This window comes from Plutella xylostella, chromosome 5, assembly GCF_932276165.1.
Source record: "Plutella xylostella chromosome 5, ilPluXylo3.1, whole genome shotgun sequence".
NCBI classification, from domain to species: Eukaryota; Metazoa; Arthropoda; class Insecta; order Lepidoptera; family Plutellidae; genus Plutella; species Plutella xylostella.
In genome coordinates, this window is record NC_063985.1 from 9,272,409 (window position 1) to 9,291,093 (window position 18,685).

General features: G+C 37.8%; 2 protein-coding genes across 2 annotated transcripts; one reads left to right on the forward strand and one right to left on the reverse strand.

Annotated features, from left to right (window-relative positions):
* Nucleotide 1: 1 nt before the first annotated feature.
* LOC105382586 (COP9 signalosome complex subunit 2) lies at nucleotides 2-9,632 on the reverse strand. Its single transcript, XM_011552496.3, has 8 exons — nucleotides 9,462-9,632; nucleotides 8,821-9,015; nucleotides 8,388-8,513; nucleotides 2,780-2,947; nucleotides 2,247-2,421; nucleotides 1,577-1,715; nucleotides 808-1,140; nucleotides 2-573 (listed from the first exon to the last, which is right to left on the reverse strand). Exons 1-8 carry the CDS (start codon nucleotides 9,513-9,515, stop codon nucleotides 429-431), a joined length of 1,335 nt encoding a protein of 444 aa, XP_011550798.2. The 5' UTR covers nucleotides 9,516-9,632; the 3' UTR covers nucleotides 2-428.
* A 992-nt stretch (nucleotides 9,633-10,624) lies between these two features.
* On the forward strand, nucleotides 10,625-18,215 carry LOC105382587 (ribonucleoside-diphosphate reductase subunit M2). Its single transcript, XM_011552497.3, has 6 exons — nucleotides 10,625-10,835; nucleotides 10,920-11,153; nucleotides 15,983-16,218; nucleotides 16,409-16,637; nucleotides 16,938-17,156; nucleotides 17,354-18,215. Exons 1-6 carry the CDS (start codon nucleotides 10,776-10,778, stop codon nucleotides 17,504-17,506), a joined length of 1,131 nt encoding a protein of 376 aa, XP_011550799.2. The 5' UTR covers nucleotides 10,625-10,775; the 3' UTR covers nucleotides 17,507-18,215.
* The last annotated feature ends 470 nt before the right edge of the window (nucleotides 18,216-18,685 follow it).

Sequence of the window (18,685 nt, forward strand, 5' to 3'; positions counted from 1 at the left end):
GTTATTTCAATATTGTATTTGACTTACAAATTGAGTCGGAACAAATTCATAACCGTTGAGAATTGCTCCTTTATTAAAATTTCTTCAACAAATTACAAAGACAAGTGCACAGATATAAAAAAGCTACATTCACAACTCTATACAACTTAAATCTGTCTTATTTCATTTATCACTGGTGTTTTATTACAACAACTATACAAACGGACTAGCCAAAGTAAAGTTGCACAGATATCACAAAATGTCTTTGCAAACGTAACGAAACAATCTCGAGGAGCAAATACGAAGAAAGTAGAGACTATAAAACACTTGACAGTCTAGTCGTGACCAAAAACATCCGTTTCTGCTTCAAGCGACATATTCTGTCGAGTTTTTATTTCGGTGTTGCCAGCGTAAAAAAATCAGCCTTATCGATGCGGGGTCCGTTCAGTTTACGCCATCTTGTTGGCCAGCGCGAGGTGCAGACAGGACAGCTGCGCCGTCCACTTGTCGAGCGCGGTGTAGCGCGTCGCACCGCCTGCGCCGCTCTGCAGCTCCAATACTGAGTTCACTTGGTCTATGCGTCCGCTGATTGTGCTGAAATAGAATAAATATGTTTTTAGTACGGTATTGTATGTATCCCGGTAGTGGTGCGAGTTTCGAGTAACAACAGGCATGCGTAGCGTAAGATGAGAAAGGTGTTGTGGTGCTCATTGGGCAAGGCATATGCCCAGCAGTGGAGTATATGTTACTGTTAATAAAATACATAATACAAGATGATGATGATGATAATGATAATAGAGAAAAAGACAAGTTTAAGATTAGACTCACTTGTCCAAGATACACGTGACGAGTAAATTCTCCACTTCTTTCTCGTCAATGTTGAGCTCCTTAGAAATAAACGGTATGTGTATCCTCGTGTAGGGCCCAATCAGTTTTATAAGCACTTGTGTCCTTATGTTCCTGAGCAGGTCTTCAATATGTTCTCTAATGAACGGGTCATCCATTATATTGTTTCTGTTGTGTTTCAGAATGGACTCGAATTCGTTGATGTCGTTGTTTTGATACGCCATCACTAGGTTCGTCATCGCTAAGATTTCCGGGTCGTTCTTGTAGGGTTTCGCCTCTTGAGAGTCGAACGGGTTGATGCCCGATTTCATTAACCTGTTGATAATAATAATGATAGCTTAATATTTAAAAAAAAGTGCGTAATGTACAATCTGTAATATATAGATTATGTAAGAAATAGACTGAGGTTCAGAAGTTTGTCTGGAGAGTCTATCAAGAGTCAAAGTCTAGTTATGTATATTCACGCGTATTTCCAGCAGTGCCCTAAATATGGCCGCCATATTTTTAACTCTTGACCATTGCCTTAAGGTGCAAAATCAATTAAACATGTATTTTTCTACCAGTAAAGTGAATATGATGCTGGTACCCCACTTGGCTATTCATATTTGCCAAAACTACCATATTCGTCTAACTTATTTTCGAATTTGCCTACAAGTTGCCTATTTGGCAAATATAGCTAATGGAAGTTTTGGCATAAGTATATGCAAATACGAATACCCCAGTTGGGCGGAAGCATGAGGTTGATACTAACATGTTGGCGAGCACGAGGTACTTGAGGCAGGTGGTGCGGCGCGGGGAGCCCGACTCGTCGTAGTTCTTGAACGCCTCGAAGAAGTCCGTGTGGGCCTTCTCGAACTCGCCTTCTCGCAGGTGCATCTTGCCGCCGCATTCTGGACATTGTGGGATATTTATTAGGGTTGATTCTTGATTATAAGTAGTTCATGTTATGTGAATGATTTGTTTAAGGCTCAACTCACACTGCCGCAGAGTCGAAGCGACGCGACGCGTAAATTATATGCGTAAACGCTGGACACCAGATGAGCTACGAAACGCGCATGCGCGCGTAAACGCGCGTCGACGCGCGCTTCCATATTTACATAACACAAATTTGTACTTAAATAATGGAACAATAGAGATGAATATGCTATAGGCTGAAAAATATGACGCGTCGCGTCGCTTCGACTCTGTGCCAGTGTGAGTTGAGCCTTAGACACCCGTTACTATTGGTATTTGCGTGCAATGCGTTCAATGGGGAATTTTGCAGAGGTTGTTATGTCTAGAGATCTGGGTTCCACCCCAGAAGGGAAGATATTATTGGCTCTTTCAAAAGTGCGAGCCTGCTATTACAATAAGCCCAACCGAAGCACCTCAATAATGTTAACTTACGCACAAGGCGTGAGTGTTATCATAACGTATCATACCTCTAATAACGCCCATGATCAGCGGATGCGGGATAGCGGACTTGATGTGAAGCGACTGTTCGTAGAGCGCCTTGAGCTTCTTGTTGTTCTTCTGCGCGGTGTACATCTGGATCTCGAGCGCGTAGATCTCGAGCAGCTGCGTGCCCTTCTTGAGGTCGTCCTCGCCGTCGTCCGTCTGAATGAACGAATGAATGAAGGAGTGAGTGAATGAATGAATGAACTACTTTTTATAATACCCAAAAGTTCTGTGTAATATTTAAATGGCAATAAAAAATATATCACGCATTTAGCCATGAATGCAGGAGTGCAAGTTTTCGTTGTAAATCAGATAAGTCGTCCTGTTCCCACTGTACCTCTCCGTTATGAACGTAGATAAACGCTATAAATACGGCGCTGTTGTGATTGGTGGAAAAGCAGATTAAACAACGGGTTTATAGACGTCGATAATGCACCAGCGACGCCAGGATTGCCTGGAAATAGTAAAACATTGGAAGGTAATTGTTTTGCATATATAACCATAAAATTAAACATACCTGACAACTTTGATGCAGCTGTTTCAATATTTTAGCTAATTTGTTAAAGTCTCCCCTGTCATAGTAGAGCTTGCCTAGTTTAGTGTTAGTTTTGAACCACAGCCGGTCATTCTTGGCATCTTTCAAGGCTTCTAGAGTTGTCTCGTAGAAGTCTTGTAGTAATTCCATCTGTGAAAGAAAAAGGATAGCTTTTAATTACGGGGCATAAAGTAAACCACAATTTTTAAAAAGTGTTTAATTTTGTGAACAAATATTGGAGTTTGTATTGAATTTGATCTTTTTTAAGTCTGTTTTTTGTTATTGTGAAAACAGCATATTGCTAACAAAACATATTTATCTTAGCAGTAATTACAGTCAATTTTTCTCTGTCAACTGTCAAGTGCAAGCAACATCAGTGCTGCTTTTATTTGATTAAAAAAGTGTTAAATGGAACTGTAAAGTGATAAAAACAACTTAAATAGTTAAAGTTACCTGTGTAGTGCTATGGAAAGTGTTATCCCAACATAATATCCACAAATACTACAGATAAACAGTGATCAAAATAGACCAGTGACATTTACAAACTGACAATTATTTTTCTACCCTCAAAAATTTATAAGTTAGGGTTGCCAGCAATTAATAATTCCTACCAATCCAGTAGATTTACTGGGGGGTCCTGATCATGCCTCCACCCAAAGTACTTCTACAGACAGCAATAAAATGACCACTGAACCTCAAAAGAAGAAGATGATACAACAAATATTTCATCCCAGCCTATTTGTTAAAGAAAGTGTGAACTCTGAAATCATGGAAGATGAAATTAACGATGAATCATCTGAACATCCCCAGTGGCAAAGGGTACCCGTACTTAGGACCAATAAAAAGAGGAAGTTTGCGGAATCCCCATCCCCACCAGCAAATACAAGCAATAGATATTTAACTCTACCACTAGATGCCGCGGAAGGCGAATTACCAAAACGTGAGAATAAGCCACCTCCTTTGCTACTATATGGAGTGGAAGATGTCAATAAACTTGTCAGTACCATAGAAAGTGTTTTGAAAAAAACAGACTATGCAATAAAAATTGTATCAAAAAATCAACTGCGTGTCACCTGCAACTCTATTGATGCTTATAAAACATTGATGGTCCTTGTGAGAGAGCAGAATATGATTGGACATACTTTTACACCCAAAGCGGAGAGATGCTATCGCATAGTTATTAAAAATCTTCATCACACCACACCAATAGAAGCTATAAAAGAAGCAATAGAAAACACAGGAAATATAGTCAGGGGAGAGATCATCAACGCTCGGGTTGGTCCAAATAAAAGACCATCGACAACCTTCTTTGTTAACCTGGAACCCAGCACCAAGAACAAAGAAGTAAAGAATATTAAGTACATCTTTCACACCGCAGTCAAGATTGAAGACCCCATAAAACGCAGTACTGTGGTGCAATGCATGAGATGCCAGCAATATGGACACACAAAAAACAACTGCCTCAAGCCATACCGTTGCGTTAGATGTGCTGAATCCTACAAAACTAGTGACTGTCCAAATAAAGACAAGAATACTCCAGCAAAATGTGCTCTCTGTTTGGGAACTCATCCTGCAAACTACAAAGGCTGTGAGGTTTATCAACAAATCCACAAACGCAAGGCAACCCGAGCAAAAACTGTGCCAATTTACCAGCAAAGTACGAGTAATAATGACAAAAAAGTAGAGGAACAAGTACTAAATATTAAACTAAGTCCTAAACCGGGAAATACTAAAACATTCGCTGAAGCCACCAAAGGAAAAGAAACCAACAAACCAAATGAGACTGAGCCAATAATAATCATGCAAAAACTTCTAATAGAGCAAACAAAGAAAATGGATATACTCCTGGAACAAATAACGTCCCTCGTTGGGCTTATGTCAACGCTAATAACTAAATTTATAAAATGAATACTCTCAAGATCGCCACCTGGAACATAGATGGTTTGTCTGCGAAGATCAAAGAAGCTGAAGTCCTAATAAATGAACACAAACTAGATATTCTTCTAATATCAGAAACGCACTTAACTAATAAAAATCAAATAAGAATTCCTAACTATAGTATCTATACTACTAATCATCCAGATGGGACTGCTCATGGAGGAACAGCTGTGATCATAAGATCATCTATAAGTCATCATGAGCTCCCACATTTTCGAAGCCATCATATTCAAGCCACTACTATTTCTGTACAGGACAAAAATGGAAACTTTAATGTATCATCTGTGTATTGCCAACCAAAGCCAAAAATCAACAAAGATATGTTCTCACAATTCTTCCAGACGCTTGGCAAGCGGTTCATAGCTGGGGGTGACTGGAACGCCAAACATATACACTGGGGCTCTAGATTGACTACCACACGAGGAAAAGAATTGAAAGCATGTCTAGATATGAAACATCTGGTTACACTTTCTACAGCTGAACCAACCCACTGGCCGGGAGATCCTAAAAAGCTGCCAGATACCATTGACTTCTTTATAACGGCAGGGCTATCGAGACTAAACTTTCAAATTGAATCATGCCTGGACGGCTCGTCAAATCATGTTCCAGTTATACTAACAATGAGTGCACTTGTCATGCATAGAGAAAACCGAAATTATATCTATAACAAACACACTGACTGGAACTCCTTTCGGGACTTAGTGGAAACAAAGCTCGACCTAAAAATCTGTCTTAAAACACCGGACGACATTGAAGACGCCGCCTTGAATTTTTTCCATATAATTCAAGAAGCTTGCTAGATGTGTACACCATATCATGTAACGACACAGAAAAATAAACCTGTTCCACAAGAAATCAGAGCTAAGATTTTAGAAAAAAGAAAGCTGCGCCGTATTTGGCAAACAAGTCGCCATCCAGCAGACAAATCTAAATTAAATAAAGCTATTGTTGAATTAAAACAAATTATTCAGAACTGCTCAAATGAACTCCTACAAACTCAACTTGAAGGACTAAGTGCAACTATATCCACTAACTATTCTCTCTGGAAAGTAACTAAACAACATGACCGCCCCCAAAAATCTAAACCGCCACTAAAACATTCTACACTTGGATGGGTGAGAAGTAGTCAAGAAAAAGCTGAAGCCTTTGCAAAGCACCTTGCTGTGGTCTTCACGCCAAATGCAGCATCTTCAGATTCAGAGGATAAAGATATAAACCTAGTGATGAGTCAAGACTTCCAGCTTGACATGCCGCTGAAACACACAAGCCCAAAGGAAATAGCTCAGCAAATATACAGACTGGAAAATGGAAAATCTCCTGGCTTTGACAAAATTGATAAGAAAATATTGACAGAACTACCCCGAAAAGGAATAATTTACCTTACAGCCTTGTTCAATGCTGTTATCCGAACTGGATATTTCCCATCTGTTTGGAAGATAGCTGAAATCACAATGATACACAAAGACGGCAAACCTCCAAATGAGATTACATCATACAGACCAATCAGTCTCCTACCAGTGGTATCAAAACTTTTTGAAAAAGTAATCCTGCGAAGGATAACTCCTGTCCTTACTGAACGATCAGTGATACCCAAGCACCAGTTTGGCTTCAGAAAACAGCATGCTACTACTGAGCAAGTCCACAGAGTCTGTAGTACCATCAGATGTGCTCTTGAAGAAAAAGAATACTGTGCAGCAGCTTTTCTTGACGTCCAGCAGGCGTTTGATCGAGTATGGCACACTGGACTGCTGTGTAAGATAAAAATGCTCCTGCCGCACTCATTCTTCCACATTATAAAATCTTACATTGAGGATAGAATTTTCTACGTAAAGGAAGAAGACAGTATGTCCCAGTTTTATGAGATAAATGCGGGAGTTCCCCAAGGATCTGTGCTTGGCCCAATACTTTACTCAATATTTACATCAGATCTCCCTCAAAGTAAAGGTGTTACGACAGCAACGTATGCGGATGATACGGCAATTCTGGCAAGTGATAAAATCCCTGAAAAGGCTTCACTTAATCTGCAAGAAAGTCTGAATGATATTCACAAGTGGCTTGAAAAGTGGCGAATTAGAGCTAGTGCAACAAAATCAGTGCAGATTACATTCACACTACGCAAGGGAAACTGTCCTCCTGTAAAACTTGGAGAAACGGAGCTACCACACCATGACACAGTTAAATATCTCGGAATGCATCTTGATCGTAGACTAACCTGGCAGAAACACCTGAAGACTAAGACAGACGAAACCAATCTGAAATATAGGAATCTGAATTGGCTTCTTGGAAGAAACTCTAGGCTCTCAGTGGAAAACAAATTGCTTGTCTATAAAACAGTGCTAAAACCTGTATGGTCGTACGATACGCGGACGATACCGCATGTTTAGCCAGCAGCCCAAATCCTGTCATAGCATCAGAAAAGCTACAAACTCACCTGAATAAAATAGATCAATGGCTGGACAAATGGCGCATCAAAGCAAGCCCAAGCAAATCTGTACACATCACTTTCACACTGCGCAGAGGTGACTGCCCACCTGTGACAATGAAAGGGGAAATCCTGCCACACAAGGCCAGTGTCAAATACTTGGGATGCCACCTGGATCGTGGTCTCTACTGGAAGACGCATATCCTTGCAAAAAGAGACGCTCTGAAAATCCGATACAGAAACTTGCACTGGATGCTAAATAGGACCTCAAGACTGTCCCTCTCAAACAAAATTCTTGTCTACAACAGTGTACTCAAGCCAATCTGGACTTATGCAAGCGAACTCTGGGGGTCCGCCTGCGCAAGTAACATACAAATCATACAAAGATTTCAAAATAAAGTGCTCAGAAACATATGTGCTGCTCCATGGTTTACAAAAAATGAAGAAATCCATGAGTACCTGGAAGTGACAACAGTAAAAGAGGAGATCGAAAATCGTATAAAAAGCTACAAAGGCCGCCTTGAAAGGCACATAAACCCACTGGCAATAGAACTTTTAAACACAGAAAAAGATGTTGTACGCTTGAAGCGTCCTAACTTGCTCAACATGAAGTGATACTCGCATATTTAAAGTGAAGGTGTTGTCAGTGGACAACTCTTCCCCATCGTCATGAAGTCATCACATCTGATAAAGGCTTAAACAAGCTGATGGCAGATATGCATTAAGAAAAAAAAAAAAAATAAAAAAAATAAAACAGTGCTAAAACCTGTATGGTCGTATGGAATCCAGCTCTGGGGTAGCGCAGCCATCTCCAATGTAAACATCATTCAGAGGGTACAGAATGCCATCTTGAGGGCAATTGGCAAGGCACCCTGGTTTATAAGGATCAGCGAACTACATGAGCACTTGGGGATACCTACAGTAGCTGAAGAAATTCGCACTCAGGCTGGATCTTATAGAAACCGTCTCTGTAACCACCCGAACGAACTAGCTGCTCAGCTGACCACACCAAACTTCCAGCGTCGTTTGAAGAGAAGGGAACCTATGGAGCTAGCACACTCCTAGCGATGAAATAAAGAGGGGTCCCCACTGGGGGACTCTTTTCAATGCCACTAAACTTAGAAGAAATCTGCTCATAGTTCTGGGACTGATTGCAGATACAATGGAAAATGAAAAAAAAAAAAAAAAAAGTAATTACAGTCAAATTATACTGGAGCACTTAAAACTTACATTCCTAGAGGTGGAGATGTAGTCAAGGATAGAGTTGATGGACTTCTCGGAGTGGTTCCTGGTGACGGCGCTCTTGATGTATGTGAGCAGCTGCTTGTACCGAGTCATCATCTCAGCAAAGTTACTCTGAAGGGCAATATGTATTATGAAATATTTGGTGCCTGTTGTGTTGGGTGAAATAACATAATATTTTTTTAATTTTGAAAGGAAACTTAGAGAGAATTATTAAGTAATATTTTTTGAGACAAACCTGTAAATTAAGTTTTGTAACATATTTATACGTGAGGTTTCTTATAGGCACTTATAAGAAACCTCCTAATAAAAGTCTAAATCGGAGGAGCAATGCTTGACATGCATTAAGTTTTGTATAGGCCAAATACATACACAAATACAGCCATAAGTTATATGAATAATACATAAAAAAATACTTTACCAATTTAAAATTAATCTTAATCATCTGCTTGAGTGCCTTAAACCCCCACTCCCCCTTCTCGCCCCCTTCCAGCTCTAGAACCTTCTGGAAGCTGACAAGTGCGGCTTTGGGCTCATCCTCCTTGAGTGCCTTGCTGTTGTAGTACTGGTTCTCCAGGTCCACATCCGGCTCCGAGTTGCTGTCCTCCGAGTATTCCTGATGGAAGAGTTAAGTGTTAATTTCATTATAAATGGACAGTTGGTGATGTTATAATGTGAATATAGTTTTTATTTGCCATATACTACTTGTTCTGAGGACATGAGCAGGTATTATTTATGACAGGTTTAAAAGAGATATAAAATCATATTATAAGACCATTAGAATAGGCAGTCATTAATAAGAGGACACTGCTTTAATCAAAGTTTAGTAGCAATGTATTATCAGTCTATAAAATATTATGAGAAATCATTTAACATAACCAAACAAAGGGTAACAAAAATTGCTGCTGCAACTATTTACTATTAATTTGTTAAGTGTTTTTATGAAGAAATGACTACTGAGTGATAATAGTATAGCGGAATATGACTACAGTAAGTAAATAGAGAAATAATGAGACAAGAACTGAAAAAATGTTGATCATGCATAAGCTACAAGTAACCCACCAATCCATAGTCCTCCTCTTCCTCACACATATAGTCATCGTCGTTATCAGACATGTCGTTTCTTTAAAATTGTATACTTGATTATTTGAAAGCTATAATAAACTATAAAATTAGAAAACAACAAATTTGGCGATCAAGAAGCTTTTTTGGCCGTATCTGTCATTTGTCATGTCAATGTCAAATTGACAAATTAATGGTGGCACAAACCTTAAAAAGAATAGTGTTGCCAGTATTTAGAAGTGGTACCAAGAAACGATGGAAGAATTTTGTTCTTGTAGGAACAAGATTCGGATTCGGAGTTCCGTCATCGTTAACCTAGCCGCTGCGGCATCATCAGCATCATCTGCGCTGCAGGCATCTCAACGGTTCGTAGTGAGTTTTTTAAAGTTTTGTACCCACTACTTAGGACCAAGTGTTGAAAGATTTGTATCTTTAGACTCATTGGAGAAATCGGCATGGTTTTAGTCAAGAATCACCCTGCTTGTTATCGATATCTTTTATCTATGATCGCTTTCCTTATTATTATTCGGAGGTTACGTGAGGATAAGAAGGAGGAGGAGGGGTTTATGAAGATCATTAGTATACTATGTTCCGAACGTACAGATCGACTAGGATACGGATGTGACGCTAGGAATTATTAGTTGGGCCTACTTCACTCTATGATTGGCTGTTTTTTAGCCAATTGGACTCGTGGAAACTCCCGCTATTTTACAGGGCATAATTTTACGTCCTTTTTTGCCATAAATAGTATGTCTGGTTTCATAACTAATTATATATTTTTAATAATAATATAATGTTTATGATATTTCTTAATAATTACGTTACATTAGGGCAGTTCAAAAAGTTTAAAATAAAGATAGAGTGGGGAAGTAAATTTTCGCGCCTAATTTGACATTATTTTACTTTACTGTCAAATCGTTCCGATTGTTGCGTAGAAACAGTCTGCCAAGTTATTACTGTTGCATAATATTAAATTTTAACTTTATACTTTCAGTTTTTTTATTTCAAAGTGAGTACGATTTTTTTTGACCTATCTATTTTGTTTGGGAAAAGTGTTTTTCTGCCCGAATGATAACATTATTTTAACATTTGGGCTAATAGCTCAGTTTCATTTGATAGATTCGGAACAGACATTTCCCGCTTAAAGCGAAAACGCGCAGTTGACGAGTTCATTGATTTCAAAACGTCATTCATGTTGGGCGCAAATTCTTTCGCTTGCACATTTTAATAAATTGTAAATTATTATCAGTTCTATTTGCTCTACAAAATTGTTTCAGGCTTAAATAGTGAATTGTTTTGGCCTTCATAAGTAAAATGGCCTTAATGAATGACAAGGAAAACCTGTACAATGGACTTAACAACGTACACATCAAAGTAAGTATTTTTGAATTATGTTGAAATTAAATATCCTGTTGTGTAGTATTGCGAATGAATGCACTCACTGGTTTTATTTTGTAGTCTCCGGTTAAAAACAACGTATTAGTGGAGCGTAACAACATTGACAAAGACGATACTATGGAGGTAGTAAAAACAGAAGAAGCGACACAAGAATTTGACCCGCAATTGGAGCCCTTGCTGCGTGAGAACCCGCGCCGGTTTGTGATCTTCCCGATTCAGTACAAAGATATTTGGCAAATGTACAAAAAGGCGGAAGCTTCTTTCTGGACCGTTGAAGAAGTTGACCTCTCAAAGGTAACCTAAAATTACCATATCGACGGTGGAAAGGCAAAATGGTTTAAGCGCCATGACATAAAATGTTCACCAGAGCGATTTAAAGTTTGAAATTTTCGAAAAAAAATCATATCTCTGTAATTATTCTAGCTATGGCTTTGAAAATTAAAATACGTTAAATTGAAATAGTTTTCTATGTTATTCTGTATATAAAATGAATGTACATATTCTATTTACTGAAATAAGGGACATAAGACATAGGCATCTGAAATCTCAGTCAGGTAAAATTGGCTTAAACGACATTAACATTTTAATTAAATACAAGTAAAAACAATTTAAACACCAAGGAGATTTAACCATCACACCAGGATAATGTTTTATAATAATTTATGTTACTTTAAACATTCCATAAGAATGAATTAACCGCCAGACTAAGGCAATTTATATCTAAGATGAATGACTTAAAGAATAAATGAACCTATAATTGGACCTCAGAACTCGAGAACGGTTGAACCGATTTTGGTCTAGAAACATTTGTGGAAGTCCAGGGAAGGTATAAAAGGTAAGAAGGGTAGGGTAGGGTAGGGTAGGGTAGGGTAGGGTAGGGTAGGGTAGGGTAGGATAGGGTAGGGTAGGGTAAGAAGCGGTACCTGCGGGCCAGCTAGATTGAAAACAAAAAAATCATAATATCTCACCAAGTCGAGCAAAGAAGCGGCATGGCCGTACCTTTTCTCGAAGCATTATTTTATTATAAACTTTATTAACATATTGTTCACCGCGAAATCACTTTGAGATTGAGATCCAAGTAATCAGCAGGTTTACTTATTCATTAATTAATGATAATAATTAAATCATAATCCAACCGACATTTCTTCGTCCGTCTCTATGCCACCATTCTGTCACCGCCTTTGTCCACCTTCCGTCCTGCCTTCGAGCCAAGTTTCCTGCCGACTCCCATTTCAGTTCCGTGACCTGCATACCGACGTCGAAGACTTTTGTCTTTTGGTGATTTACCACGCTGGGAATACGGTCTGTAAGCGAAATTCTTAACATGGATCGCTCCATAGCTCTCTGTGCAACTCTGATTCGGTGCACAGTTTCCTTGGTCAGCGTCCATGTATCGGCACCGTATGTTAGTGTGGGCAAGACACATAAGCAATTATCAATCCATAAGCAGCGTCGCTCGCTTTAAACTATCTGTTAGATTCATACAAGATACGCTAGATTTGATAAGCAAGCGACGATGCTTTAGGATTGTTAATGGCTAAGTTTTAGTGGTGGTAACCCCAAAGGACTATCACAATGTGAGTTGGGTCTCACCCGACAGCCGGACCGAGAACCAAATCGACCGACGATTAGTCGAAAATGGAGACACTTCTGGATGTTAGGAATAAGAGGGTTGCTGATGTCAATAGTGATCACCACTTAGTCGATGGAAAAATGTGCTTGAAGATAGCGGGAGTTTAGGAGCAGGCCACAAGATCTGCCAAAGGTGTCGTGTAAATAAGCTGCAGGACCCACAAGTTAGAAGAAAACTTAGTATCCAGATCGGCAACAACTGGCATCAAAGACGTGTTGTTAAAAAATTGCGAAGAAATAATAAGGCACAAGGAACACTTAAAGAATGAATGGATGTCTAAAGAAACATGGGATATGATCAACCATCAAGGAAGACTTAACGTCGAACTAGACGACCATTCTAAAGAAGCACTTGCGTACGAGTATTTTCTTTGTGAACTTAATATCAAACGAAATTTATAAAAGGACAAACGCTGCTAGGGGTAACCCTATATCCAGCGATGGTCTCATCGGCTGCCATAGGAAACATGAAGGATCTATACAAAGCATCTTGAAGAACATTGCAACAAAACCCAGGATATCTCCTTGTTACTATGAAAGATTGACTTTCAAGATGGTATGGCCACATTGCCGTTTTTATTGCAAGTTTTTAATGATCCTAACCACCACCTGGGGAGTTGGATGCAGATGCAAATATACCAGGAGCATCTTGTATCTTGATGCATAATCGTAATCATTATGATTAATAAAATCGGCAGGTCTTACAGGCTAGTCAGAGGCCTTCGGGTTGCTTGAAAACGTCTGACAGTTGGGGAGCCCACTTACCCGAAAACTCTCTCAGCACAAGATTGCTTGTGTTGGGGCCCAATAACCCGCGCTAGGCCAACGTGGTAGACTAGGCCTAAACCATTCCTTCATTGGAAGGAGACCCGTGCCCCAGGAGTGGGGACGTAATGGTTCGTGATGAGATTTATGACTATCCTGCATCTTGACAGAAATTTAAATATCCAACCCCCGAATAAGACGAATTGATACGGACCATACGATCGCTGAAGAGTGGCAAAGTACCAGGGAACGATGGATTTCCTACGGTGGCATAAAAAGCAGGATAGATGGAATATACCAGATATTGCACTCTTCAGCGATGGAGGATGATGAAGTGAAGTTAGAGAAAAGTTAATTTAATTCATGTCCAACTTTTTCCTATAAGGTTTGCTTTTCATTGAAATACTTTATTCTGAAAATTATGGGATACAAACAGGTCGTGGTACTCGTGGTCACTGGTCTTCTATTTCGTATAATTACCTAACAATTATCAAAATCGGTTAAGTTGATCCAGAGATTTGCGCTTGGGAACACATTTTCGGTTAGATTTTTATATAGATAAGAAATCCTGTTTCTGACTAGATTTCGATATAAATTATTTATGAATAAGTTTATTTATGATATATAATTATTATTTTGTATAATAATAATTAAAAAAATTAAAAAACCGACTTCAAAAAACCACTAAAATGTAAGAAATAATTTTAGGTTTACACAAATTCTACTCGTATGAGACAGTACAAATATACCTAAGCAGGAACTGTTCTTTTTTGATGTTGGTGCGGTGACAAAGTAATCTGAAGAAATATGGCACCAACTTCAAAAAAGAACAGTTCCTGCTTAGGTATATTTGTACTGTCTCATACGAGTAGAATTTGTGTAAACCTTAAATTATTTCTTACATTTTAGTGGTTTTTTGAAGTCGGCTTTTAATTTTATTTTATTTAATAGTTTTTAGTTTATTTGTAATAATTTTCAATCAAAAGTAAGGTGCAAATGATACCAAAAAGTCCTACTAATCAATACGAATCATTCAAGCCTAAACACGAAGTAGTTGCTATATACCGTTGAGGAGTTCCCCTGACTGCCTTCCGTTTCCATCATCAGATCAGCTCAAGGTCACCATCATATTTTTTTGTTATAAGAACTATATTTACGTTCTTAATTTCATTAGAATCGGTTAATATGTGCCCAAAATGGAAATTCATACCCTGTTTTTACCCCTTTACCCACACTTTATGGGTGAGATAAATTTCTGAAAAAAAAATGGGACCACCTGGGAGCTCAACCCAATACAACAAAAAAAGAATTTTCAAAATCGGTTCATAAACGGCGGAGTAATTGGTGAACATACATAAAAAAAAATATACAAAAAAAAAAAAGATCCCGACGAATTGAGAACCTCCTCCTTTTTTTGAAGTCGGTTAAAAAGTAATGTCATGTTAATACAATACAAACATTAAGAACCATATTGTCATAGAAAAAATATTTTATAAAAAATAAATATTTGGTTGGATCCTTTTAGAGAAACGTTAAAATTCCCTACTTGCATAGAAACAGCAATTTAGGCGAAAGGATCCAAGTGCATATTTATAACTCAATAAATATTAATTATAGCAACACTATTATTTAGAACCTGTGTAAAGAGTAATACTCGTATAATAGATATCATAATTTAATGTAGTTATCGGTGATATAATCAAAAAATATTTACAGTTTTATACTGGCGAACGAATCTGAGTTTGTACCTACGTAATTACGCTGCGCACGCGGCGCCAACTGTCGCATAGACGCACGTCCTCTCCCAATGAACGTCCCGGCGGGGTGCTGAAGCGACACCTTTCCAACCGGTCCTATTTATATTATTGGCGTTTTCACACAATATCCTTCTGGATATAACAGCTTAAACACCATAGACCGCTTCATTGCGATTCTTTTGAATTGTTTTATATCACTTATATCAATTATCTACAAATCGCAAAAAGCTGCTTAAGTGCCAATTGTACCACTAAACAGATTTAGGTAAAGTTGTATTAACCGCCAAACGCCGCGAGTAAGGCTGACTGGTAAAATGGTTTAAGTGCCAGTATGGCTTCAAATTACAAAATTGTAAAATGTATTAAGTGATTTTATGTTATTTTTGACCAGAAGGCATTTTGTTTTATATCAATTACGCAATCAGGTAGGTCGCTTAAGTAACTAATGATACAAATTCACATTAGTTCAAAATGAATTAAGTCACAATGTTTTACTGTTTTAGTGAGGGTACAATGTTTTATATAACTTTAGTTTTGATCAAGTATGTTTGAACATACAAATGACTAAAAAAGTGGCTCTTAATACAAGAAAAAAGTATTAAGATTTTCAAAATCACCGTTGTCTTAAGCGCCAAAAAGTGCTCAGATCGAAACGAGACCCGCACCATTCGAAAGAGAAAAATCAGGCGATTCCAACGGTATATATAACTCATATTCGCCAAAAGTGGCGGATAATACATTTTGCCTTTCCACCGTCGATATGATTTTTGTTTACATTTTCCATTTCATAACCTCTGGTAACTTTCTTTTTGAAATACCATAGTATGGTCACCTTCTGCATTTAAAAGAGTTGATTAATTAATTTGTATACCTATTGGCTAATTTATTATGATTTTTGTGTAATTATGGTGTAATGATAGTCTAGAAAATTAGTCCTAACTGGGTTAATGCAACATACTGTTTTTCCAGGATCTATCAGATTGGGAAAGCCTGAAAGACTGTGAAAGGCATTTTATCAAACATGTCTTGGCATTCTTTGCTGCTTCTGATGGGATTGTTAATGAGAACCTTGTGGAAAGGTTCTCCCAGGAAGTGCAAGTGACTGAAGCTAGATGCTTCTACGGATTCCAAATTGCCATGGAGAATGTACATTCTGAAATGTACTCATTACTTATTGACACTTACATCAGAGATCCTAAGGAAAGGTGAGGACTTTGAATAAGCTTTGAGTAAAATAAAAATTAAAACTAGGTATATTTTTTTAAAACTTTATCATCATCAGATCCATGATCACGGACATAGGGCTTGAAGTGTAGATTTCCACTCTTTATCAAAACTTACTGTTCAGTATTGTTCAATGTCAAATCATTATTTAATTTTTTGCTTTCATTTTAGGGATTTCCTGTTCAATGCTGTTGAGACCCTCCCCTGTGTAAAGAAGAAGGCTGACTGGGCGATGCAGTGGATCGGCAGCAAGACCGCAACATTCGGTGAAAGAATAGTAGCATTCGCGGCAGTTGAGGGCATCTTCTTCTCTGGCAGTTTCGCATCCATCTTCTGGCTTAAAAAGAGAGGGCTCATGCCCGGACTGACCTTCAGCAATGAATTGATCTCCAGAGATGAGGTTGGTATTTTACTTCACTTGGGTTTTTCCATTGATGACTCATTTCACATGCCTAGTCATTCAGTACTTACCATGTTTACCACAAAGCCTTATCAAGTTACAGTACAACAGTATTACTTTTATAGATTATCATAGTAGGTACATACTAAACAAGTATAAAGTATTTGATACCCTGGAATTAATACTCATTATGCATTCATCATGGTTACACAATAACAGCACAATTAAGTACATAATTAGCAATTCTATAAAATTTATTAATGATTACCAATTTGACATGGGCTTAATGTTGTTTAACAGGGCCTCCACACAGACTTTGCCTGCCTGATGTTCAAGCACCTAGTCCAGAAGCCTTCCAAGGAGCGAGTGCTGACCATCATCAAGGACGCCGTGGTCATCGAGCAGGAGTTCCTAACAGATGCTCTGCCCGTCAGACTACTTGGAATGAACTGTGAGCTCATGTCCGAGTACATCGAGTTTGTAGCCGACAGGCTACTCATGGACCTCAATGGTGAAAAGGTATGTATAAGATAGATTAACTTTTTGCGTTCCGTAATTAAGTTATCGCGCGAAACTATTGTCAAATTTATGGTTATTTATAAATGTAAGTTCATTCACCTCCATTTTTTGCCACAGGAAAATAGATTATACCAGTCAACAAGATAATCAAGTAGGTCAAGATAATTTTAGACTAAATTTCAACATGTTTCTTTCAGCACTACAACACAAAGAACCCATTCAACTTCATGGACCTGATCTCGCTCGAGGGTAAGACCAACTTCTTCGAGAAGAAAGTGGGAGAGTACCAGAAGTGGGGGGTGATGGCCAACCCTAATGACAACGTCTTCACGCTGGACGCAGAGTTCTAAATATCACATTTGACTAAATGGCTGATTTCATTGGCTAAACTGGAATTAATATATTTAATCGCACAGAGAGTGCATTAAGATACTGACTAGGAATAATTCACCCAGTTTAGTCAATAAAATCGGCAGACAGTATTATTTTTAGGATAATTGCCGACTGAAACCTCTTTACATGTATCATGTAATGTAAACCCAGTTTGATTTGACTTATTTTATTGCAATAATTTTTGGAATTAACTATTAGCAGTGTAAGTAATTATCGGTCTTTCAGATAAAGACGTTTCTACTTATAAGTTTAAATAATAAGTGATAAAGCTTTTACTAGGTAATAAGGACAAAAGTTCGTACCGGTTGACCCGTGTGATTGAGATATAATGATAATAAAGTTCAGACTTTATTTTGAATACTTATTTGATAATGCAATATAAATATTATACATACTTACTTAAATATTTTTAATTTCTACACATCAAGTACAATAGTGCGTTAGCGACTTTTTTTAACGACATTCATTTGTTTTCACGATACTTTGGACATTTACTGTACGTTTTGTATTAATTTTAGTTTTTTTGCGGTAATTTCTCGTAATAATTTAAGACGCACTAAGAAATGGTGACTTATTATGAAAGGAAACGCTTTGTGTGATATTGATATCGTAATAATATTGGGTACCTATGAAATATTTGTAGCACAATAAATATTTTTCACAAGATTTTTTGTTTAATTTTTATATAAATGTACTTACACATATATTTCTAACCATATTCTATAAGTTCTAAGGGTAAGTAGGTAGTTACGTAGTTTTATGTATAATAGGCTATCTACTATTCTATTCACAAAGGATGTTCTTAACCTTAAAATACTAGTTGCAAAAGTTTTATAATAAGCCAAAAAGCCTTTTTAGAAATTTCAGAATAAAAATGTAGGTATTCTGCAAGGTTTCTTTACAGAATAATTTTTTGCTTTTTTTTTGTTTGGTAAACAGTCAGGTATTATCTTCCTCTATGCAACAGATGTTTAGCATTATGGCTCTGCGTCATAGTTCCTCCTTACTCCATACACCATACAGTGTATGTACCCTTTGTTAAAACCATGTAGATTGTGGGTTGACTGGTAGGAAAAGCTTTTAGCATTAAGTTTTTTACACTTAAGTACAGTTCCCCAAAATTGATAATGCACATA